Raw genomic sequence first — 26,495 nt, forward strand, 5'->3', positions numbered from 1 at the left:
TGTTTCTCACCCGTTACCATATATAGGGTGCCAGTTCAGTAATCCTGCATTACAGCCATGCGCTAATGCCAAGTGCAGTTTCCTAATGCAACGGTATCACCTATCCTATATAATAATTTGCACCTCTAACGTTCCATGGCTGTCTGGGTTCGTAACATCTCCTGACGTCAGCCAGCCTCCAGGGTTCTATTCCCCCTAACTGTCCCACCCTTGTGTCAAGATGTAATGACATCAGAGAGCAGAACAGTGAGAGGGAAGGGAACGCTAGAGGCGAGCTGACGTCAGGAGGGATGTTACGAACGGAACGGAAGCCAGCGCCAGCCAGCCAGAAAACGTTCAGGTACAAATCGAGGGGAGGAGAGAATTGTGGGACATCGAGGGGAGGGAGGGGAAGGGGAGGGCAGGGCAGAGGAGAATTGATGGACATGAATGGGATGGGAGGACAGTAGAGGAGAGAATCGTGGGACACGTATGGGAGGGCAGGGAAGAGGAGAATCGCTGGACATGGAGGGGAGGGAAGAATCACTGGACATGGAGGGGAGGGCAGGGGAGAGAGAAAAATGACAGCCTTCCTAGGGCCCGTTTCATCATTGAGGAAACGGGCATGGTTCCACTAGTATGCAGTAAGTAAACAGAATGCTAACAGGTCGAGTACAAAAATATGCGCTAGCATAGGAGAGTACATTGGATGCACTCACACACGGGTGGGTGCTAGTGGCAGCTATGACTTGCGCACAAAAAATTGTTATCAGTATGCATCGAACTGCATGTGCATACCTTTGTGAATATGTCAGAATGCTATTCTGTGCAAACAGTTTTTGCAGTAGCTATATTTATGTGCAGATTAGTATTCCAGCATATGCATGGCTGTATATGTATGTTCTTCATGGAAGCCAGTAAAAGTTAGGAATGGGCATGAAATCATCACTAACACCTCCTCAGACTTTGGGGCCCTTTAACTAAGGTGCAGTAGGCCTAACGTGGGCCTACCGCACGTTAAAAGGTACTACCATGGGACGTTCTGAGGTGTCCTGCAGTAGTTTGGCCAGCAGTGCGTGCTACTCTTGCGCTAAAAAATATTTTTAATATTTTGCTGCAGGAGGTGTGTCTGGGGGTGGAGAGTAGGCATGTCTGGGCTATTCGGGTAGCACAGGCACATTACCGCGCACTACCCAATTACTTCAGGAGTGCAGGAGCCCTTACTGCCTCCTAAATAGGTCGGGGTAGGGCTCTTGGTAATAATAACCATGCACTAATGGGGAAATTAGCGCGTGGTCATTAAAAAAAACCTGACTGCGGCCATTTTTCAGCCGTGCTAGAAAGTGCAGGAAGCCCATGCACTAATTGCAGCGCCAGCCACTTTCTAGCGCGACTTGGTAAAAGGACCCCTTGGTGTTGCACTCGGCTTTCCTGTCTTCTCAGCACTTCTCTGTATTTGTGCAGAATAGCTAATAGCTTCATTACCATAAATTTAAAATATGCCATGTGCTATCTTCCCAATGCTTTATGCATAGTTAGCTTGCGTGCAAAGCTCATTTCTATATAAGGTGCACAAAAAATTCTGTACAAAAGCCACATTAATTTGTGCACAAAGACTAGCGCACTTTACTGTACTGGCCCTTAGGCATCCTATATGGCTGCAGCTGGAAATTATGCTGTCTTCTTCAATTTTCTCAGCCCTCTGCAAACACTTTACCCCCCAATTCTTTTCATTTACAATTCCTTACAGTTATGCAAACATCAGCACTGCAATGCAACACATAATTTACTTGTATACTCAGAAAACTTCAAGATGTTCATTTTGCTTTGATGAGATGTAAGAATCATAGCTCTCAAAAGCTAATGAATGCCTTGTTCAGTGCTTCCCAATCTTGTTGTGCCTGTGACCCCGTGATTGCAGCCAAGTAAAATTGTGTGGCGCCCTCGAGGTGCAAAATAATGATGTACTTATGGAGAGCCCACCTAAGTCATGACCCCAAAAAAGCAGGTTTTATGACCCTGTTTGGTGTCCTAACTCACAGTTTGGAAAGGTCTGATGGTCTAACAAAAAATTATCACCTGCAACCAGGGCCGTGCCAAGGGTCTGTGGCGTCCCCCTGCAGAAGACCAGTTGGCGCCCCCAGCGCCCCCCCCCTGCAGACAAACAGTTGACGCGCACGCGCCCCCTCCCCCCGTGAAAATGATCGCTGCCCTCCCATCCACGCTCCTCTCTCCCCTGCCCTCCCGCTCCCATGTCCCAACTGCCCGCCCTCTTCTTCTCCCCCAAGATCCCTTTTAAATTTACCTCCGTCCGGCAGCGAAGGCGCAGCATCAGTGAAGGAGGCGACGCTCCCGACATCTCTACTAGTCTTCCTTTCGCTCAATGTCCCGCCTTCTTCTGACGTCATTTCCTTGACGTCAGAAGAAGGCGGAACACTGAGTGAAGGGAAGACTAGTAGAGACGTCGGGAGCGCCGCCTCCTTCACTGACGCTGCAACTTCGCTGCCGGACAGAGGTAAATTTAAAAGGGATCTTGTTGGGGGGAGAAGAGGGCGGGCAGTTGAGACATGGGAGCGGGAGGGCGAAGTAAGCATGGTGCAGCGGGGCGCCCCCCAGAGGACGGCACCCTCCTGCCGTGCTTACCTCGCTTACCGTGTTGGCACGGCCCTGCCTGCAACATTTCTATTTATTTATATTTCTACATACCAAGTGGGCTTACAGAGCAACCACACTACTTTAACAACTCTGAAAAAAATCACAGTTTTGTAAAACGTTTCTCTGGGAATTTGCAGGCCTTTTTACATATGCTCCCCAATCCTTAAATTTAGCTCATTGTGTTTATGGGGCTTGCATATACTTTAAATGCAGTACACTTTATTCCAGACAGGTGAATTGTATATTTAGCTTTGGTGAATCATTTAAATCCAGATCATAAAGACATATTTCAGAATGAAAGCAGATACCAGTATATCATGCTGCAACTTGAATGGCAGATTGAAAGCTAGCCAACACAGTTAAAGAGTACACTAATTACTAGACATAACATGGCTGTTAGTAATATTTCATGGTTTTCCTTTTTTCATAGATATGGGCATTCAGAAGTAGAACAGTCTGCCTGAAAACAATAAAAGGATATATAAATCTGTCAGAATTACAGAGGAGGAAGTACATTTTCTTTTCTAGATGGTATGCAGTACATATTAAACTGAAAAACAAATTACAGATAATCTTTGTATTGTATAGCAAAAACTATTATTTTCCACTCAACCTAAAATAAGACAAGTAAGTTTTTCTTTTCGATGAAAAATGTTGGTGAAACTCAGAGTTACTAATATATAACCATTTTTAGAAGCCTTTATCAATGTAAATGACAATGTCTTATCTATTACATTTGTGTCCCACATTTCCCCACCCATCGGTAGGTTCAATGTGGCTTACATATTTTTGAGGGACAGTTACAGAGTTTTGGTGTAGTGGTAGTTCTTATTTAACAAATGATCAAAACTGGCGTGGACTATGTTTATAATACTATGGAATGAGTTGATTGGGTAAAAGTTGGCATCGGTGTTTTCCATTTCTGAGGATATTTCGGCAATGTTTAAGTTGTTTTGAGGTAGGTAGATGCTAGAGGAAGGAACTTCCTGAAAAGATGTTTTTTTCGGAATTTCAGGTAGTTGTCTGTGAGTATGAGATTTTTTTGGTAGTGAGTTCCAGAGTTGGGCGCTAATATATGAGAAACTAGGTGCGTATGACGATTTGTATTTCAGTCCCTTACAACTGGGGTAGTGAAAAGTTATTAGTTTGGTCATGTAGTTCGGTGCAAGGCCGTAGATGATTCTGAACATGATTGAGCATATCTTGAAGGCTATGCGCGCATTTATTGGTAGCCAGTGGAGATTTTGGAGGAGGGGCGAGTTTTTTCGTATAAAAGTCTGGCTGCTGTATTTTGTGCTGTCTGTAATTTTCTTATGATTTGGTCTCTGCATTCTGCATAAATTCCGTTACAGTAGTCTACATGGGCTAGCACCATTGATTGGATCATGTTGCGGAAGATGTCCCTGGGGAAGTAGGGTTTTATGCATGTGAATTTCCACATTGTGGAGAACATTTTCTTTGTCGTGATCTTAGCCTGGTTTTTGAATGTCAGGTTGCGATCTATTGTTATGCCTAGAATTTTCAAATTGTCTGAGATAGGGAGAGAGGAACCCAAAGCACTGATAGAGGTCGGGCGTTCAGTGTTGTATTGGGAAAAGAGAATGAGACATTCAGTTTTCTTCTTTCTTGACTTTTAACTTAAATGCTGACGCCCAGGATTCCATGATGTTCATGCTGTTTGATATTTCTTTGGTGATTTCGGAGGGATTCTGTTTGAAGCGAATGTAGATTGTGATGTCATCTGCACAGTGGCGTAGCTAGGGTAGTTGACACCCGGGGCCGGTCATTTTTTAACACCCCCCCCCCCCCCGAAATCCAGTACTAGGCATACCGAGAATACAAAACACTCAGGACCTATAGAGCAATTCTACCATACCATAAGCAGTAATTTGTACGAGTCACACAAGGAAAAGGAAAGCATCTTAAACACTACAGTGAGCACTAGAACATCAATTCACCTATTGTAAAACGAAAACAGACAGATTAGTACAGATCGTCGATCCTGCACAGTCAATGCCAACCGAAAGCCATGTCTTTTTCACAAATGCAGATACACCCTAATCCACTATAGAATAAGTAATCATAAACTTTCTATTTAGACAAAAATTAAACTGAACCACCGATGCCAGACTCTGCACACAATGCAACACCACAGAAACAGAAAATGTCCTCTAGTACTGTGCAAAATATAAAGACAGCAGATGTAAATTTGAAAAAACTAACAAATACCAATCACCACTTTACAAATTAACAAATAGAAATAAAACAAATAATATCATTTTATTGGACTAATACATTTAGCTTTCAGAGGCCAAAACATCCTTCCTCAGGTCAGGATAGGACACTGTAACAGTACTATACTGAATTGACCTGAGGAAGGGAGTTTTGTTCTCCGAAAGTAAAATGTATTAAAATTAGTCCAATAAAAAGATTACCTTATTTACATGTTCTATTATAAACATTTATTAACACAGCTACAATACTACTTTATCCTAAAGCAAAAAAATAAAAATATATATTTACAGTTTGTTGTCTCTGGTTTCTGCTTTCCTCATCTTTTCACTGTCTTCCTTCTATCCAGCATCTGTCTTCGCTCTCTTTCTGCCATCCAGTGTCTGCCCTCTCTCTGCCCCTTCCATCCACTGTCTGCCCTCTCTCCCTTCCATCCACTTCTGCCCCTTCCATGCACCATCTGCCCCAGTCTGCCATCTCTCTCTCCCCCTTCCATCAACATCTGGCCTCTATCTCTGCCCCTTCCATCCACCATTTGCCCCAGTCTGCCCTCTTTCTCTCTCCTCTTCCACCCACCATCTGCCCTTTCTCTCTGCCCCTTCAATCCGTCTGCCCTCCCTCTACCATCCATCCAGGGTCTGCCCTCCCTCACGCTCCCCCCCCTTCTATCCCCTCTCTCTCTGCCCCCTCTTTTCAGCCCCCAGTTCCAGCCCCCTTATTCCACCTGCCCCTAGTTCCAGCCCCAGCCCACATCTCCCACCTGCCCCCCTTTTCAGCCCCACTATCCCACCAGTCTCCAGCCCTTTTCTCCCATCAGTCCCGAGCTTCAGCCCCCAGCCACTTTTCCCTGTCCTCTTTTCAGCCCCTAGTTTCAACCCCAGCCCTTTTCTCTCACGTCCCTAGCTTCAGCCCCAGCCAGTTCTCCCTGTCCCCTTTAAAGCCCCTAGTCCCCACAGTTTCAGCCCCCTTCATCCACCACATGCCTTGCATCCCCCCTTTTCAGCCCCAGACCCATTCTCCCAACTGCCCCAGGCATGGACCCATTTTCCCTCCTGCCCCCTTGTCAGACCCCAGTTCCAGCTTCAGACCCCTTCTCCCATCTGAGCACTCCCCTCCCCCCTCCCCTTCTTCCCTCTCTGAGCACCCATCTGAGCTCCCCCACCCTCCCTAATCCCTTTAAGCACACCTCTGAGCTCCCCCACCCCTCCCCAATCCCCTTCTCCCCTCTGAGTCCCCCCCCCCCAACCCGACAGCTGAGATCCATTCTCCTGCTGCTCCTACCCTGTCCTGCCTTAAAAAAAAAATTTTTCGACATGCCGGAAAGTGGCAGGCAGCGCGCCTCGCGTCTGCCCTGCTAGTAAAGAAGATCTCGTCGACGTCGTCGTCCTTCCCACACTGAGTCCCGCCTGCCCTCGCGGTAATAGGAAGTTGCCTCAGAGGGGGGCGGGACTCAATGTGGGAAGGGCGACGACGTCAGCGAGATCTTCTTTACTAGCAGGGCAGATGCGAGGCGCGCTGCCTGCCACTCTCTGGCGCTTCAAAAAAAATTTTTTAAGGCGGAGCAGCGGGAGCGGAGCACCCCCCCACCCTATGACACCCGGGGCGGACCGCCCCCACCACCCCGCCCTTGCTACGCCACTGCATCTGCATAGAGGAATGGATTAAGGCCTTGTTTGGCTAGTGCTCTGGCCTGTGGGGTCATCATAAGGTTAAATAATATGGGCCTGAGAGGGGTGAGCCCTGTGGTACCCCGCATGCTGCTTTCCAGGGTGGGGGCCTTTTACTAAGCTGTGTGTCTACGCACGCCCAACGCACGCCAAAATGGAGTTACCGCCCAGCTACCATGTGGCTCTTGCGGTAATTTCAATTTTGGTGCGCGTCTGAAAAATAATTTTTGTTTTTGGACATGCGCCAAGTGGCATTTGATGCACGTAGGTCATTACCTCCCGGTTACTGCATGAGACTTTACCACTAGGTCAATGGCTGGCGGTAAGGTCTCAGACTCAAAATGGACACGTGCCAATTTTGATTTTGCCGCACATCTATTTTTGGCAAAAAAATTTTAAAAGGCCTTTTTTACAGACACGCTGAAAAATGGATCAGCGTGCGCCCAAAACCTGCACTTACACTACCGCAGGCCATTTTTCAGTGCGCCTTTGTAAAAGGACCCCTTATTTTATTGTTTTTCTTGATGTGAAACACATTTATTTAAGACATTCTTAAGAACAGAGGGACCCTTTTACTAAAGGGCAACAAGGGGTAAAATTCAGTAAATCATACCTAAAGATTGACGTGGAAAAAATAGCGCTTAGTGCTATTCTATAAACAGTGCACAGTTAGGCGCCGTTTATACAATAGAGCTAAGTGCCGTGAACCGCAACTACATTTAGGGACGACTATTTACACCAATGAAACCTTGATGTAAATCCCCATGCCATCCCCCTTTTTCTATAACAGCTCGCATATATTGTAGGAATACCCCGATCCACCCTTGTCCCTCCCATAGCCACACGTAATAAATGCCAATTGATAATTGTTAGCGTTATTCAATTAAACTGCAAGCGCAAATTTGTGTGCGCCATTTAGGGGATAAACCCTTAATGCATGGTTAGTACATTAAAGTGTTTTGCAGTATTTTCCCTGTTTTCGTGTGCTAAACCGAGTGGTTTTTTTTTCTTTTTTAAGAAATTGTCTTTGAAGAGGGTATGACACGGGCGGAGCTTGGTCGTGGAAGCGTTAACCAGCTAGCACAGTGGTCCTGGAGGCACCCCAGTCAGCCGGGTTTTCAGGATAACCACAATGAACATTCATAAGATAGATTTGCAAGCAGTGGAGGCAGAGCATGCAAATCTCTCTCATGAATATTCATTGTGGGTATCCTGAAAACCTGGCTGGCTGGGGTGCCTCCAGGACCAAGTTTGGGAACCACTGCACTAACCCCCAGATTCTATAAACAGCAACTAAAGTTGAGCACGCAACTTAATTGTTTAACAAGCTAATCAGCACCAATAATTGGTCAATAACAAGCAATTATCAACGCTAATTAGACTTTGCATGCGCAACTTTCTAAGCGTATTCTGTAAAGTGGTCAGCATAAATTCTAATGCGCGGATCACAAAGGGGGGGTATGGCCATGGGGCATGGATGATCCTGAAAATGACATGCACTGTTACAGAACATGTCTGATCTGCACCTAAATAAGACATGGGACAGAAGGTATAGGTAGGCCTTCAATGTTAATACAGAGCTCATTGTTTGGGATTTTGGGTGTGAGGTTAAGTGACGAGTTAAGGCTTTATACCACTACTAGTTATTAATACCCGCTGAGTTCAATAGAAGTGGGGGGGGGGGGGGGTTCTGTATTGGTTTGGCAAAGTGATCATAATTTGCTGTTAGGGCATGTTTGGGGATTCTTTCCTCTCTCTGGACATCACTTTCTGAATAATAAGCTATAGTTTGTAGTTTGTTGGACTTGGGGAGAGGGCGAGAGGAGGGACAAACTGAAGATGGGTTAGCCTTGGGACTGTTGTTGCCCACATTGCTTGCTTAAATGAGGTGCAGTTTAATATGAATTGTTTAATTTGACCTGTCTTCAAAATATATAAAAATGTTAACGCAAAGAGGAGAGGGTTAATAATATGGTAAGAGAAGTAAAAGTTGAGAATGGGTGTATACTTACACTTTGTAAAGACTGGTATATACTACTGGTTGTTAATATTGTGATAAACGAGACTGTATATTCTGTGGAGTTCTCAATAAAAATGTTTGAAATAAGACGTGGGACGGCCGCTATACGTATTCTATAAACCATGCCTAACTTTAGGCGAGGCTTATAGAATAGCACTAAGTGTGGGTTTTTTTCAGCGCCATATATAGAATCTGGCCCTAACTGGTTAACGCAAATTTAATGCAGAAGCAGCTAGCTAAGGGGTCCTTTTACTAAGCTGCGGTAAAAGGGGTCCTGCGCTAGGGTCAGCACGTGTTTTTGACGCGTGCTGAGCCCCCCCTTTTACTGCAACAGGTAAAAGGCTGGCCATTTCAGCGGGGAGCCCTTGCTGCCACCTGTTGAGATGGCAGTAAGGATTCCTGCACTAACACAGCACTGTCCAATTACCGCCGGTTAAGTTCCGGTGCTACAAAAATCCCCAAAAAATGACTCTAGCGCTGGAAATGGCGCTTGCTGGGGGTGGGAACTACCCCTGGGCTCCTGCAGTAGTCCGGCAATAGTGCCGGATTGGCGTGCAGTAACATGAAAGAGCCCCTAAGTGCGCCCACGTTAACTTTCGGCAGGTACAGCCAAACATTAACGCACAACCTGCAAAAAAACAAAAAAAGAAAAACCCCTAAAAATGTGCAGTGTTAAATCTGGACTTAGAGCATAGGAAAGTCCTGCGTTATAACACTTTAAGCCCAGATTTTACTGCACTTCAGTAAAAGGGCCCCATAAGTAGCAATGTTAAAAAAATAGAAAGTTATTTTCTACGAGCTCTAAACACATTCTAAATCAACAATTTAATAGTTCATGGTAATCCGAAATTAGAAAGCCTTGATATTTGCTAATTACCATCTCATTTTTAAACATCTTAAACCTTTACGTCAAAGGCTTGGAGAACATACTTTCCACACTGTTATTTGAATAGGTTTACTGCTGTAATTGTTTATTGCCTATGTCTGGGTTATACTTGTTGTTCAGTGCCTTGGGTGAAATTTCTTCAAAAAGGAGGTAGATAAATCGGAATGAATAAATAAATACAAAGCTACATTTAACAAATATTTTCCCATAGATGCAAAATGGGAGAATCCCTCCCTGTAATTCAGATATGAGAAAAGCATGACAAAAACATGTGTTCTACAAATCCTGTATGACTGCAAGAAATCCACCTAAAAGAACAGTAGTAAGAGCTCAGGTTTGCAAAGTTCTGGACCCTGCACATACTAAAGACAATGACCAAGGCGTTTCCAGATCCATTGACTTCTTGATAGGTCACTTAATGAGCAGTCCAACAGCATAGCATAAACCGCAAAACTACAGCGATTAGCTGATGTCCTGAAAAAAACAAACATACATTATGTGACATTTGTTGAAGTACTATATAATGCTTGGAAGTATTACTTTCCTATTAATATGCGCCATATGGCCACTAAGTGTAGCAGATGGTACAAGAAACATTAGTTTATTTGGTGGAAGGATAAAAGGAAAAAAAACGACACAAACATAGGACAAAGAAACAGAAAACCCAGAGACAGTGCATTTACTGTATGTACAGTACATCAAGATTTATTGCTCATCTGGGGATAAAATTTACTACTAAAAGGTAATGGTCTGCTGAAAAAATGCTGTACAAATTAACCCCCCTGTTTACAAAGCCATGCTAGAGCGCTAATGCCGACACAGCCCATTCACTTTGAATGGGTTGGCATTGCCGCACTGCTTTGTAAATGGGGGAGGGGGGGAAGCACTAAGGGAGTCTTTTACTAAGGTGCACTAGCGTTTTTAGCTCATGCTAAAAATCAGCTAGCGCTAAACACTGAGACGCCCATTATATTCCTTGGGCATCTCAGCATTTAGCGCGACCTAAAAATGCTAGCGCAGCTTAGTTAAAGACTCCCTAAAAGACACAGGTACTCTATGCCACACGAGTGTCAGTATTTTCCCCGGTGGACCACAATATTATGTAATGGAACTGGAAATTCAGAAAGCTCCATAGACCTTCTGTGATAGATAGATAGATAGATAGATAGATAGATAGATAGATAGATAGATAGATAGATAGATAGATAGATAGATAGATAAGTAAGTAAACATTTAATAACTATGGAAACAAATTGCTGGAGTGGCTATTCTGAAAATATTTGTGAAAACTCGGGTTAATGACATTTTCTGTGTATACGTCCCAGACTGCATAAAATTCAGTGGTGGGCCATATTCAGGCTGCAGGTTGCCCACTTCCATTCTAAGAGGCTGATATTCTGAAATGCAAAGTCACTTCACAAAAATTGGCTCCATAAATAGTCCACCACCTGTGAAGATTTATTTTATTTTTGTTACATTTGTACCCCGCACTTTCCCACTCATAGCAGGTTCAATGCGGCTTACATATTATATATGTAAATTCCATATTAATAAATCACTGTGAGGTTACTTCTGAATGTCTTACTTGATGGGTAGTTTTATGTTCCCGTTTAGAATCCTGACTACAAGGTCTGGCCTGGAAAAAAAAATATTCCATAGCTACGTACCACGAAATCCACTACTAACCCATGATGTAGTTCATAGCATAGCGCAGCGGCTCCTAAATCTGCTTATGTTAGCGGGAACAGCCCTACTCGGAGCATGCAGTCTGTACAATGTGGTATCAAAGCATCGCGGTTCAAATTGCAAACTAGTATATGCTTCTGCAACAGCAGCAGTAAGCCCAACAGAAAGGGAGCAAACAGTTCATCGATACATTCTTTGAATTCTTTACCTATGCCATTAGGAAAATAATGTTTGAGACTTTTGAGATTCTACGTTCAAATGTGAAGATATAACATAGTAACATAGTAGATGACGGCAGAAAAAGACCTGCACGGTCCATCCAGTCTGCCCAAGAAGATAAATTCATATGTGCTACTTTTTTTTATTTGTACTGACCTCTTCAGTGCACAGACCGTATAAGTCTGGCCAGCCCTATCCCCGCCTCCCAACCACCAACCCCGCCTCCCACCACCAGCTCTGGCACAGACTGTATAAGTCTGGCCAGCCCTATCCCCGCCTCCCAACCACCAACCCCGCCTCCCACCACCAGCTCTGGCACAGACTGTATAAGTCTGGCCAGCCCTATCCCCGCCTCCCAACCACCAGCCCCGCCTCCCAACCACCAGCTCTGGCACAGACCGTATAAGTCTGCCCGGCACTATCCCTGCCACCCACCACCGGCTCTGGCACAGACCGTATAAGTCTGCCCACACTAGCCCCGCCTCCCAACCACCAGCTCTGGCACAGACCGTATAAGTCTGCCCGGCACTATCCCTGCCACCCACCACCGGCTCTGGCACAGACCGTATAAGTCTGCCCACACTAGCCCCGCCTCCCAACCACCAGCTCTGGCACAGACCGTATAAGTCTGCCCGGCACTATCCCTGCCACCCACCACCGGCTCTAGCACAGACCGTATAAGTCTGCCCACACTAGCCCCGCCTCCCAACCACCAGCTCTGGCACAGACCGTATAAGTCTGCCCGGCACTATCCCTGCCACCCACCACCGGCTCTAGCACAGACCGTATAAGTCTGCCCACACTAGCCCCGCCTCCCAACCACCATATTTGCAGAGTGAGACATTACGTAGGGGTTAAAGCACTTGTTCAGGGATACCTGCTGATACGTCACCACAGACCACAAAACTCAAAGCTGGCTATTTTGTGGGTGGTCTGGAAGTTGTTAAGTGCCTGGTATTCAGCACTTAACCACCCAAGGTTAGTGGTTAAATCGGACCACGTAAAAATCAGTCCTATCTTTATGTGGTATCGCACATAACCGCATAAGATATAGCCAGTTGCATAAACACAGATATTCAATGCCGGTGCCTGCGCATGGTCTGACATTGAATATCTGGCAATAACGCTGCCAGCTGCTAAAAAAATAAATAAAATGCTCAATGCCGCCGGCTGAATATTGACCCCATAGCTTTTGCTACCCCAGTGGTTCTCAAACCAGTCTTTGGAGCACATCCAGTTTTTAGGATACCTACTACGAATGTGTAGAGTGGCCTAGTGGTTAGAGTGGTGGACTTTGGTCCTGGGGAACTGGGTTCAATTCCCACTGCAGGCACAGGCAGCTCCTTGTGACTCTGGGCAAGTCACTTAACCCTCCATTGCCCCATGTAAGCCGCATTGAGCCTGCCATGAGTGGGAAAGCACAGGGTACAAATGTAACAAAAATAAAATAGATACTATTGGAGATTCTACATGGAATGTTGCTACTATTGGAGATTCTACATGGAATGTTGCTATTCCACTAGCAACATTCCATGTAGAAGGCTGCGCAGGCTTCTGTTTCTGTGAGTCTGACGTCCTGGTCAGACTCACAGAAGCAGAAGCCTGCGTGGCCACATTGGTGATCCATGTAGAATTTCAAATAGTAGCAACAGTGGAGGAGTGGCCTAGTGGTTAGGGTGGTCGACTTTGGTCCTGGGGAACTGGGTTCAATTCCCACTGCAGGCACAGGCAGCTCCTTGTGACTCTGGGCAAGTCACTTAACCCTCCATTGCTCCAGGTACAAATAAGTACCTGCATATAACATGTAAGCTGCATTGAACCTGCTAAGAGTGAGGAAGCACAGGGTACAAATTGTGAAGCTGGTCACCCTTCCAGGACCCAGCCAAGGCTGACGCTGCTTAGCTTCTCTCACAGTCACTGCTGGGCTCTTCCCTGCTCGGCCTCACACACTGGGGAGCTTGCTGCCTCCTCTTTTCTCTTCAACATAAACGCTCACCAACACCAAGCTTCTTAGAGTTAAGGGTTTTATTAATGGCCATTTAACACACCCCTTATGGCTTGTTGCTTCTTTAACATAAACATTCTCTTTAACTCAAACACAACAACAGGGCCCTTTCCTCAGAGCCTGCTAGATAAACCCTTCTCAACTTAAGACAGGTTCTTAAACTCAAACAGTCAAACAGAAGTCTTTACTTTCCTTTTCCAGTTGTCAGCATTTCCAAAGAGAGCTGCTCCAGTGTTTCCATCTACTGCAGCTCCTCCCTACAGCTTTCCACCCCTCTCCTAATGAAACTGCCTCAAACCCTCTCGCAGCTGGTTCAATTTTCCAATTAACTTCTGGCTTTACCCTCTCCTGCCTAGAGTCCTCCCCCTGACTCTGGCTCTCTTGCTGCTGCAGTGCATTCTGGTCCTTGTAGTTGCCTGCTTCCTCACATAACCCCCCTGGCCAAATAATTGCTAGTCCGTTTAGTTCTTATTCCTTCCTTCAACAAACTAGCAATCCCAGCCCTACTATCTGCTGATTGAACCCCCTTCTTCGCCTGAGGTTCTCTCGGGTGTCTTTCCCTCTTGGCAGCCTCTCTTCCTGAACCTCTACCCGCCCCGCTCTCACTCTTACACAGTGGGGAAATGCGGGCCAGTCCCTGCCCAGAATTAGCTCTTGTGGCAGTCTTGGTAATACGGCCACCCACACCCAGTGTGCACTTAAGGACCCTCTTATCTGCACCTTCTGTAGGGGATGTGTGGTGGAAGCCCCGTGAATGCACTGAATACTAACCTTCCGGCCCCCATTATGACCTCTCCATTTTCCTCTCTTCTTTATTCTCTCCCACAGGGACCGAGACAGCATGGTCTGGTCTGCTCCTGAATCTAATAAAGCATTAAGCCTGACATCCCCTATCTCCACTGTTCGCTGCAAGGGCTTCACCCCCCGGCCCCGGGGAGTAGGAGGTGAATCCCAACCTTACAAAACAGTCTTTCTGCAAGTGTCCCTTCCTTCCACATCTATAACACATTCTTTCCTCCTTCACACCCTGCCTGGCCTCTATTCCCTTGGTCCCCTTTTCCTGGGAAGCTCTCTCAGACATGCTTTTGGACTGGGAGGCAAACCCCCCTTGTCCTTTTAAACATTGTGATTCAAGGTAACATTCCATACATTTGATAGCTACTTCACAACCTCTCTTAACCAAGTCAGTTCTTACTGTTGCAAGCAGAGCCTCTAGAAATTGCTCTAATACCAGCTCCTGTAAGATCTGCCTTACTGACCTCTTATCAGGGTCTAACCACTTTGTGGCAAGGTCCATTAATTTCAGCGCCAGAGCTCTCGGGGTCTGGCCCTCCACCCACCTCCAACTCCAGAAGCGGCGCCGGTAGGCTTGCTCACCGATGCCATATCTGTCCAAAATGGCTCTTTTAAGGTGGTCATAGTCTGTTACCTCAGTGGGAGTCAAACTCCGAAACGCTGCCAAGGCCTCTCCAGCCAATGCTGGAGCCAATCGAATGGCCCACTGCTCCTGAGGCCACTCTGCTGCCACAGCCACCCGCTCAAAGGTTCCCAGATAGTCCTCAATGTCATCCCCTGGAGCCAATTTTCCCCAGGGCAGCCAATTCACCTGGCGAGGCTCTCCATACCCTCGTGCTCCTCCGGCCTGCATCCTGTCCTGTAACAGGTCTAGCAGAGGTTGCTGCTGGGCACAAACGCCGCCAGGGACTCCTCCAGAAACTTCTGAGCCATTGTTACGTCTGTGGCCGTGACCACCCTCAGACTTACCCTGTTTCTGGGAGTCAGTGGCTGTGCTGGCTTCTGCTTGTCTCTGTGTCTGTCTCTGTCTTAGTTTCTCTCTGGCTCTGTGTGCTGATTGCCCTACTGAACCTCACCTGTGTGGGCTATGCCTTTTCCAAGATGGCTGCCGCCGACTCCTCTATGCCAGTATCCAAGATGGCTCCCGCTGGGCTGACTTCTCTGTGTGTCAAGCCTCTGTTTGGATGCAAGGTGATTGCTGCAGCTGTGCCTCTGGTGTGGAAGGGCTTTATTAATCACTTAGAGACTACAGCCCTGGCCTTTGCATTTCATCTAGGGCCCTGGTGTATAGAGTGCTCTGTACACTGTTTCAGTGTTTGCTCTGTGTGAGTTTCTATGTTTGACTAGATAGCTTAGGCACCGTGTGGCTTGTTAGCCTGTGTATAGCTTTGCTAGTGCTCTGTGTTTGTTTAGACTAGCCAGCTTAGGCACCGTGTGGCTTGTTAGCCTGTGTATAGCTTTGCTTAGGGTTACCATACGTCCGGATTTCCCCGGACATGTCCTCTTTTTGAGGGCATGTCCGGGGCGTCCGGCGGATTTTGCCCCCGCCCACGTTTGTCCGGATTTCTGGACAAACGTGGGCGCGGGTGCGGGCAGGCGCGTGCGTGCGGTGGGCGTGTGGGCGGGCGATCGGCGCGTGGTCTCCCGTCCCCTCCCCTTCCTTACCATGTTCCCTGGTGGTCTAGTGACGTCTTCGGGGCAGGAAAGAGCCCCCTCTTTCCTGCCCGGAGCGCTGCCTCCCCTGTCTATCATCCTTCTCGGTCTGGCTGGGGATTCAAAATGGCCGCCGAGAGTTGAACTCTCGCGAGGCCGCTTCAACTCTCGGTGGCCATTTTGAATCCCCAGCCATACCGAGGAGGATGCAGCAGGCAAGGGCAGGCAGCGCTCCGGGCAGGAAAGAGGGGGCTCTTTCCTGCCCCGAAGAGAAGACGCTACTAGACCACCAGGGCTAGACAGTAAGTGAGGGGGGGGTATGTGATGGGGGGGAGGGGACTATGTGACGGGGGGGGGAATAGGGGCGGAACCTGGACCTGAAGGGGGCGTGGCAGGGGCGGGGCATGAGGCGGGGCGGGGGCGGGGTAGGGGGCGTGACATGTGTCCTCTTTTTCAGAGGACACAAAATGGTAACCCTAGCTTTGCTAGTTCTCTGTGTTTGTTCCTAGGGTTAGACTAGCCAGCTTAGGCACCGTGTGGCTTGTTAGCCTGTGTATAGCTTTGCTAGTGCTCTGTGTTTGTTTCCAGTGCATGACTTGTTAGCTTGGGCACAGCTTTGTTGTTAGCTGGTGTATAGCTTTCAAGTCTCCTGAGTGTGCTCTGTGTATGTTTCTTGTGTATGACTGGTTTGCCTGGGTATAGTGTTTCTATTAGCCTAGGTACAGTTTACTAGTCATTGTGTTTAAACCTGCCGACTGCCAGAACCCGGACAGTCCCTGCCTGTCGGCCTTGCCTGCGCCTAGGTGCCAGGGGGCACTCCTGGATCTTCATTCCTGCTGTTCCTGCTTGCAAGTTCCAGTTCCGGGTTTTCCTGTAAGTCCTACCGGCTGCCAGAACCTGAGGGCTCAACCCTCAGGGAAAGGTGGTCAAGCGTAGGTGAAGCCTAGGTCCAGTGTGTTCCAGTCCAGCGGGTTTCACTCCTGTATGTTCCAGTCCTGTGGGGCCCTCCAGTGTGTTCCAGTCCAGCGGGCTCCACTCCAGTGCGCACCCGTCCGGTGCGTTCCAGTTCCATGTATTCCGGTGTAGAACTCCAGTCCGGGGTTCCGGTCCAGTTTTGTCTCATCTCTACCTTGGAGGTGATCTTGCCTGCCACTGCCGCTCCACGGTAGTGGCCCATGGGCTCACGAACCCAGTGCTCCCGGGGAAGAAGCCTGACAGTATGCCAAGGTCCTCGAGCACGCGACCGCCATCTCTTGTTGTTTCTGGAACTGGTGTGCTATAAACGCCAGCAGCTGCTTCGGATCCATGCCTCGGTTTGTTTGCCTCCACCTGCAAAACACAACACACAGGACCCAAGTGCCGCTCCTCAGAGTAGATATCCTGTCCAGAGCCCATGACTCTCCCACACTTCTCACAATCCTCCCCCAATTCCCTGCCTGCTTACTGGACTCCGGTGGGGTACTCGCATCTGCTGGCGGGACTTCGATGGATCCCACCACTACCACCACTTTGTGAAGCTAGTTACCCTTCCAGTACCCGGCCAGGGCTGACCCTGTTTAGCTTCTCTCACAGTCACTGCTGGGCTCTTCCCTGCTCGGCCACACACCAGGACTCGGCCTCGCACACTGGGGAGCTTGCTGCCTCCTCTTTTCTCTTCAACATAAACGCTTACCAACACCAGGCTTCTTAGAGCCAGATGCACTAAAGTCGTCGGTAATTCCCGTTCCCTACCGATTCCATAGCGAATCGGTAGGGAACGGGAATGCATCAACGATAGAGAATGCAAATGAGCTACTCATCGTAGCTCACTTGCATTCACTATTTTCCTCAGTTGCCAGTCGGAGAATCAGGATGTCCCTTTCGATTATGCACCTCTTCCTGGTCTCTTCAGCCAATCAAAGCGGGTTTAGCTGGCTATTGTCAGCGAAACGCGCTCTGATTGGCTGAAGAGACCAGGAAGAGGTGCATAATCGAAAGGGATGTCCTGATTCTCCGGCAACCAGGAAAATAGAAAAATTTTGCTGTGGAGGGGGTAAGCGGCGCGGCGAAGACAAAATAGAAGGGGGAAAAAAAACGAGCGCCAGCAGAGCGAAAAACGGTGAAAAAAAAAGACGTCTCTCACAAGCGCAGGAAGAGTACATCCATAAAGGACGCCCCTCACATGCGCTCCCTGCTTTTTTTTTCTTTTTTACCTTTTTTGGGGGGCCCTTTTCCTTTCCGATTCCCTCACAGGAGCCCCAACGAGAGGTGCAGACCTCCCGTTAGGGTTCCTACGATAAGGGAATCGGAAAAATGGTAGTGCATCTCATTATAATGGGCTGCAACGGTAGTGCAGCTCATTATAACAGCTTTTGAATAATTTGCATTCCGTTTTCGTTGCCTGCTACCGTGACAGGGAAAATGCCCTTAGTGTATGCCCCCGGTAAACTACTTGTGTTTCAAACTGGCTGGAACCAGTTTAAAACGCAAGTTGTGGGCTCGTTAGGTTTAGTGCATCTGGCCCTTAGAGTTAAGGGTTTTATTAATGGCCATTTAACACACCCCTTATGGCTTGTTGCTTCTTTAACATAAACATTATGTTTAACTCAAACACAACAAAAGGGCCCTTTCCTTAGAGCCTGCTAGATAAACCCTTCTCAACTTAAGACAGGTTCTTAAACTCAAGCAGTCAAACAGAAGTCTTTACTTTCCTTTTCCAGTTGTCTGCATTTCCAGAGAGAGCTGCTCCAGTGTTTCCATCTACTCCAGCTCCTCCCTACAGCTTTCCACCCCTCTCCTAATGAAGCTGCCTCAAACCCTCTCGCAGCTGGTTCAATTTTCCAATTACCTTCTGGCTTTACCCTCTCCTGCCTAGAGTCCTCCCCCTGACTCTGGCTCTCTTGCTGCTGCAGTGCATTCTGGTCCTTGTAGTTGCCTGCTTCCTCACAAAATGTAACAAAAATCAATATATATAAATGGCGAGTGTCGTACTCACTCGCAAATGCGCAGTACAGACCCTCTCTGCCCCGCCCCCGCATCAATATGTGATGACTAGGGTGGAACAGAGAGGGTCTCTACTGTGCATTTGCGAGGACACCGCCGTCGCTAATGCTCCCCCCACCCGGAGTCGCCGCCGCCACCCACCTTCCACCCGGTCGGGCCCTCGCTCCACTATTGAAACAGCGAGGGTACGCAGCACACAGCTCTGCTGAGCTGCCTTCGGCCTTCCTTCTTCTTCTCTGCCTGTGTCCCGCCCTCGACGACGTTACGTCACACGAGGGCGGGACACAGGCAGAGAAGGAAAGCCACGGCAGCTCGGCAGTAGAGCTGTGTGCTGCGTGCCCTCGCTGTTTCAATAGTGGAGAGAGGGCCCGACCAGGTGGAAGGTGGGTGGCGATGGCTCCGGGGGGGGGGGGGACACGAACTCGGAGGGAGAGCGGCAGCGGCGGGGTGGGGGGCCTTTCAACCCCCCCCCTATACTAGCCCATTTTTACGGGCTGAACGGCTAGTAAAATATACATTGGAGGCAGTGCAGGCAAATTTATCTCATGCATATTCATTGTGGGAATCGTGAAAACTTGACTGTCTGGATGTGCCCCAAGAATTGAGTTGAGACTGCTGTTCTACCCAACTGTAGTGGAATGGTTTGTTTATTTGTTGACTAGTAATATCAACACATATAATTATCCTCAGCAGGAACCCACTGAAATTGCAGCATTTCAGTATTTACTCAAGTTGTTTGCTTCAGATATGCAGGAGACATCATATGATAGAGGAACAAAAATGAAGTACAGTCACTATTTCTACAGGAGTAATTTCAATTTATGGTTATTAAAGCCTTCTTCGATCTGAATCTCAAGTGATACGCATTTTTCTAAAAAAAAAAAAAAAAATCTAGATATTTAGGGGCCCTTTTACTCTTTTACTAAAGCATGGCCAGTCCACTGCGGCCTTGCTGCATGGTGATCCCGCAGTACCATCGGGCTACCATAGGAGCCTAGCGGTAGTGCTTGCCCCCACCACACGCCATTTCTGGCATGTCAGAATTTTTTTTAGGTGGTGGTAAGGGCTCTCCCAGGAAATGGCCGCATGGCAAGTGGTTAACTTACTGCATGGCCATTTCCTTTGGGGGTTTTTTTAAAAGCCTTTTACCCGCTCTGCTAAAAAGGGGCCTCAGAACGCAGCAAACCCACACGCCGGTGCCACTGCAGGCACTTTTTTACCGCAGCATGGTAAAAAGGGCCCTTAATAACGTATTACAAAGTAGATTGTTTTTATTTGAGTAACTGTCGTCAGGTTGTCTTAACGTACACAGTTTATAAATGGAATAAATACACCTGTGATGTCACTCATACACTATTTTTGATTAACAGCTTAGGCAAAAGTTCACTGTGGTACTCAGGAACCATACTTCAGAATAGCTTTCAAGCGTGAACGCCTTTTGAGTTGGAGACCATAGACGCTATTATTCTCCTGGATACTAGCGTCTTGTAACAGGTGATAAATCAAGCCCGTACTTGAAGAGCACTTTTCCAAAATTCAGTTCATTTGTTGTCAGGTTTTAAATTATGCGATTAGTTTTATCAAGGCAAGATTCATTTACTCTAGCTTAGTCCTGTGCCAAAATTCACTCAGTCCATGGTATTTTAATGACTTGGCTTTGAATACTCTATGCAAAACTCACTCAGTCCAAAGGCTGCTACCTATTCTTCTAAAAAATGCTGCTGATGGACTGAGTGAGTTTCGGAAAAGTGCTCTTCAGTTGTTATTTATAAAATTATCACCACTGAGAACATATGTAGGGTAGTATAAAAACATGAGTTCAATATAAACAAGCACAAATTAAGACTAAAAAAACAGGTACAAATGATTTTAGGACCCCTATAGGAAGACAAATCCTGGTACACGAGATATATAGGCAAAAAAATGGAGCAGTGCATGTTTTTCAAATGGTGCAGCAGAACAGCATGAGAAGGTATGGCATGGGAATTAGAGCTGCCAAATCATGAAAATAATTTTTTTTACTGCTAGCTTTATGTTTTTGTATAGACATGTTTATTCTTGCTGTTTTTGTGCACAGATGGGCTCTTATGCCCTAGAATCATATATACAGAAACTCTGAGACTTGGGTCCTTATTTCAGAAGCATCCCCATGTATGGTGTCTTTTAAACTACTACTACAAATCATTTCTATAGCGCTACCAGTCGTACGCAGCACTTCACAATTGAATATGAAGAAAAGACAGTCCCTGCTCAAAAGAGCTTACAATCTAAATCAGGACAAATAAGGGATAAGGGTAGGACAGACAGATAGGACACATAGGGAAAAGGGACTATTGAAGAGAAGAAGACAAGATAAGGTTACGAGTAGGTGATAAGTTAGGAATTAAAAGCAACATCAAACAGGTAGGCCTTTAGCCCGGATTTGAAGGCGGCCAGGGATGGAGCTTGACGTAATGGCTCAGATAGTCTATTCCAGGCATAAGGTGCGGCGAGATAAAAGGAACAGAGTCTGAGTTAGCGATGGAGGAGAAGGATGCAATTAGAAGAGATTTGCCTAGTGAACGGAGTTCTTGGGAAGGAGTGTAGGGAGAGATAAGGGTGGAGAGGTAGTGAGGGGCAGCAGAGTGAATGCACTTATAGGTTAATAAGAGGAGCTTGATCTGTATACGGAAACGGATAGGGAGCCAGTGAAGTGACTTCAGAAGAGGGCTGATATGGGCATAGCGACTTTGGCGAAATATTAATCGTGCAGCAGAATTTTGAACAGATTGAAGAGGAGAGAGATGGCTGAGTGGAATTGCTTGCATATGCAAATAGGAAGTTACATGTGGTGAGCCACACCATATTTATATAGCAAGGAGGTATGGTTGAAGTGTAGAAAGGGAGTAGATTGGTCAGGGCTAAAATACCGATGTGTATTCCTGTAGGATGTAAAAAATGTACGTGTCAGCATTTACATCTGCCCAGAAAGCACACTTAAGTGGCTTTTTGAAGGTCAGGTGCAAAGGCCAAGGGCAAATGCCCCTCTCCTGACGTCCATCTGAAAACATCAGTAACCCCTTTGCAATCTCCCCCAATACATACCTACTCCTTTTGCTCTTATATGGCAGCTTGATCCCTAGTGGTAGTACTACGATATTAACACTAGGGGTTGTGGGCATAGTTTTGAATCCAGAACTTCACTACAGCAGGAGCAATTGTAGAACTCTCCTGATCCCCAATATACACCAGGACCTTTCAATAAGAATTGGGGGGGGGGGGGATCTGAAAGGATATTGATGTCTGGGAGGATCAGAAGGGGGGGTTATTAATGTCTTTGGGTGGGCGTCATGAGGTGAGGGTATGACTGCTGTCAGGAGCAGTGATTTAAAAAAAAAAAAAAAGCTGCCCCCACATTCAAGTGGAGAATAATAGTACCTTTATGCACCAAGCGCAGCTGAAATGTGTTTGAAACAATTGTCCATGTTTCAACCTAGACCATCTTATTTCCCCTTCTCCACATCTTTTCTAAACCTGGCCTCATAATCTTCTGAGCAAGTGCCACCTTGCAGAGTTTAAGAATATGACACCCTCGGTTTCTGAGTATTTGGCAGAAATATATAAATACGATATCCCCACGAGCACGCAGTCAAGTACTTAATGGGCTACCTTGGGGTAGAGGAGGAGATTAGAATTGATAAATTATGAGATATGGAACAGGACAAGGAGGGGAGGGGGGAAAAGAATGCACACGACCAGATAGCGAAGGCCTGAATGGTGGAGCTTTTAATTGACAAGCATTGTTGAAGTTAAAGACAAGCATTGTTGAAGTTAAAGGTACACTTTAGTGAAGTTGTAATATCAGGGTACAACATTGACAGAATAAGCAATTGGCTACCAGAGGAGAATGGGAGAGGGGGGAAGGGAGGAATTGGGAGGGGTAGACAGCAATATTAAAAGTTATAAAAATTGATGCCTGTTAGTTAGCAATTATTGCACAATCACATTGGGATCTGATGTTTGATCTGTGCAGAGATTGTATGAAAATGTTCATTGTGTTGCAGCATCAATAAAAAATGTTTAAAACTAAAAGAATATGACACCAGCAACACATGCCCCATTACTTATAATGTTTTTATTAAAAATAAGTTATTTTCACAGACTTTTTTTTTTAACTGATAGTGGGTAAATCTGCTGAGAATTAACAACATATTTTGCAAACAAATAGGGTTTTTGAGACATATTTGAAGGTGCAGGTTAAGAAAGGAGACTTGAAAACCAGAGGGAGTGAGAGCCAGACATAAGGCACAGCAAAGGAGAAGACACCAAGGTAATAGTGAATTGATAAGAACCTGAGCTGCACAAATCACAAAAGCCAGAAGGAAATATACAAGAAAGTAAGGGCCAAGACAGAGGGGGTGGCAGTGGCGTTCAAGGCCTTGAAGCAAAAAGTGAGGAACTTGAATTTGGGAAAGAAATGCGTCTCAACATGGGATCAAGAAGAGTCAAAGCATTAGGACTGAAAGAAAATTCTATCAGCAGCCTTCTGGACTGCAGATTATGAACAGAAAAAGGGCCAAAAGCAGGCAATTACAACAGAAAACAAAGAAGACAGGAACTGATTTTTGCATTTGGTATGCATCTTTAACAATATTATGGAGGAAAAAGGGAAAGCATTTAACCACAGAGTAACAGAAAAGAGAAGGGAAAATCGAGTTACTTAAGAGAAACAGGTAAAATCCAGATCCTTCAGGTCCCCCCAATTGTTATGCTTTCTCAAGATTTTTGTTTTGACTGCCCAGACCCATTAGGTGAAGCAGGAGGTTTCCTAGAGCAGCAAGATTTTTTTTTTGAGAGGGGAGGGAGCTGCCTGGCAAGAATTATATTTCCCCTCCCAGGGCCACAGAGAGACAGAACAGAGCCCGGGACAGGACCGCTGCCCCCTGCTCAGGCAGCCCCCCCCCCCCTTACCTTCCTGTGTCTTCTCCTTCCTTGGTCTGTCACTCTGGCTGTTCCTGTGTGCTGGGGACCAGGGTTGTCATGTGTTAAGGCAGTCACCCAGGTCCTGACACACAGGAGCAGGAGAGAGACAGCGGCCCTGCCCCCTTCCCAATTAGTGGCCAGCTGGCAGCTAAACAAGAAGCTTGGGGCCTCAGCACATGTGTGTGCTAAAAACCTGCAGCATCCCCCCTAGTCTGATGCAGATTTCCTGTTATTGTGTGGCCAGGGACATGGAGAAACAACACAGGAGCAGAGGGCGAGAAACTGACTTCCAGCCTGGGAGGAAATATATTCGGAAGTTGGTTATTTGTAAAGCACCCGTAGCGCTTCTGCTTTCTAACACCAGAGCCAAGAGACATGGCAGACTTCAGCGTGAACAAACAAAAGAAGGGAAGAACAAGGCTTTGCACAGAAAAGCAGAAGTACAAACAACATCGGGGACACCAAAGTCCAGCAAACGAATGGTGCAGTGCGATAATTTATTCTGATACTAATAACAGGTATTGTCAACTCCACACGGGCTGTGTTTCGGCCACAGAGGGCTTGCATCAGGAGACTACAAATTAAAGATACAATAAATAAATAATGAATAACTAATAAATCATTATTCAAGATCAAAACATATACATCAAACATTATGAATAATAGTGAGACATCTAAAAATGCATAATTGTATTGAGTACAGACTTCCAAAAGCTAATGTTAATAACAGCAACTCACACAAATTTACATAACAGTCAATATAAGCTAAACAAAAAATGTTAACGTTGAAAATATCATTGATAAAAATGAACATTAACGTTAATAAACATAAAAAAGATATAAGAATTAAGTAAATTAAAGCAAACAAAGTTGTGAGAACCATCTTATGTATTGAAAAGAACAAAAAAAGCAAACCCAAAAAACATATATATATATATACTAGTAAAAAAGGCCCGTTTCCGAAACCAATGAAACGGGCGCTAGCATGTGGCTTTTTTTGTGTGTGTGTGTATGTGTCACAGAGTTATTTTGTGTGTGTGTGAGGGTGCGGTGTGTGTGCAGGTTGTTGATGTGTGTCTTTTTTTGTTTTGTTTTTTTGCTCGGGGGTTGTGGGATGTGCTGTGCTGGCAAAGTGGGTTGGATTGGTGTGTGGCTTTGAGGGTGTGTTTCTGTTGTATTGTGTGTGTGTGGTTTTGTCTGTCATGGAGGTTTGTGGAGGGGGGTCTTTCTGTTGGTGAAATGTAAATGTGGTTGTAGGGGGGTCAGCCTTTGCTGAGTGGTAGGTTTTTTTTTCCAGGTTTTTTTTTGTGTGTTGTGCTGAGGCAGCAGTGTTGTTTTAGATGGGCGGAAGGTAGAGGAGCACGTTCTTTGTCTGTTGGTATTTTTTTTGGCCGTTTCAGGGCTGCTATAGGGGAATGCTGGAAGAGAAATGTGCTGTTGGAAGCAGCGCCATCTTTTTCCATTGGGCTGGGGTTCTGGGCATCCTGGAGGTGGGTGACGGCTTGCCTGAGGACGGGGATGGTTGTTTTAAGTTGGCGGAAGGGAGAAGAGCACGGTCTCAGGCCGTCGGGGGGTGATCCGGTTTGTTTGGTCCATTTCAGGCCGGCTGCAGGGGAATGCTGGAACATTTATGCGCAGCAGGAATCAGCGCCGTCTTTTTCCAGGTGCTCGGAGAATCCCCAAGGTGGGAGACAGCATGCCTGAGGCTGGGGATGGTTGGGCACGTCCTTGGCCGCTTCGGCAAAAGGGGAAGAGGAAGGGGGTAGGGAGTTACCTGCAGCCGCCTGAGAAACCATGTATTCTTTGTTTGTTTTGTATTATTAGTTTGCATTTCTGTTGAAGAAACAGTGGATGCCTTTCGAATGATGGAGGTGGTGCGTCAGTGTGCGGTTGTTTCGTTAGTTTGGCAGCCAGTCTCCAGCGATTCCTAGGCAGGGAAGGAGTACTCCTCCCCCTTCCTTGGTCGCTGTTTGCTGCTGGCTGGGTCGCGGGTAATCCTTCCAGCTGGGCCGCAGTTTGTCCTGTTCGCCCACGTCCCAGATGGTGACGGGCATGTTGTTTTCCGGCTCCTCCGACTCCATGTCAAGCGATCCCAAATATAGTCTTTGCTATAGGCCCTCTAGCATCTTCAGTACTGGCATTAGGCATTTAAAAATTTCTCCCCCCCCCCCCCCCCGGTCTATTTTTGCACATACCCACAGCAGGAATATTCTTCTCTCGTTCCAGCGGTGGTTCTGTGCTCTCCATGCTGCACAGATAATGAGCCATTCTGCTGGGGAATGCTCCTCCCTTATTGTCACGTAGTTTCCTCTGATTGGTCCGTGTTACGTTGCCTAGTGTTGCCTGGGGACGGTGTTGTGATGGTCCTTTGTGTTTCAGAATGTTGAGGGTGTTTTTTCTGATTGGTCCGTCATGCGAGGGCAGGGCAGAGAGACATGGTCAGTGTTGTGGCTTCACCACCATGAATCCATTAACCCTTCAGGGAGTGACTGAGTGACTTCAGAATGTTGTCTTCAGAACGTTGAGGGTGAGTTTTATTATAGTAGATATATATATATATATATATATATATATATATATATATATATATATATATATATATATATATATATATATATATTAATATAAAGTCATAAAGGAATGCACTGGTACCACTTCTACCCTATCTAAGATAATATTTAACCATTTCTCTGACCTCATGTGCAACTTTCTTTAAATTAGTTAGCTTACTTTCTAACTTTACCCTTCACTATC

General features: G+C 46.5%; 1 protein-coding gene across 3 annotated transcripts in view; it reads left to right on the forward strand.

Annotated features, from left to right (window-relative positions):
* ORAI1 (ORAI calcium release-activated calcium modulator 1) overlaps positions 1 to 26,495 on the forward strand; it is a 60,667-nt gene that overhangs the window by 6,855 nt on the left and 27,317 nt on the right. For 2 of the 3 annotated variants that reach the window (XM_030218315.1, XM_030218316.1), the window contains exon 2: positions 3,065 to 3,165. The exons of the other annotated variant lie outside the window; for it this stretch is intronic. In XM_030218315.1, coding sequence (XP_030074175.1) covers positions 3,163 to 3,165 — 3 coding nt within the window. In that variant the 5' untranslated portion in view covers positions 3,065 to 3,162. The remainder of the gene's footprint in view (positions 1 to 3,064; positions 3,166 to 26,495) is intronic. 3 annotated transcript variants of the gene reach the window in all.

Source organism: Microcaecilia unicolor, chromosome 11 (assembly GCF_901765095.1).
Source record: "Microcaecilia unicolor chromosome 11, aMicUni1.1, whole genome shotgun sequence".
Taxonomy (NCBI): Eukaryota; Metazoa; Chordata; class Amphibia; order Gymnophiona; family Siphonopidae; genus Microcaecilia; species Microcaecilia unicolor.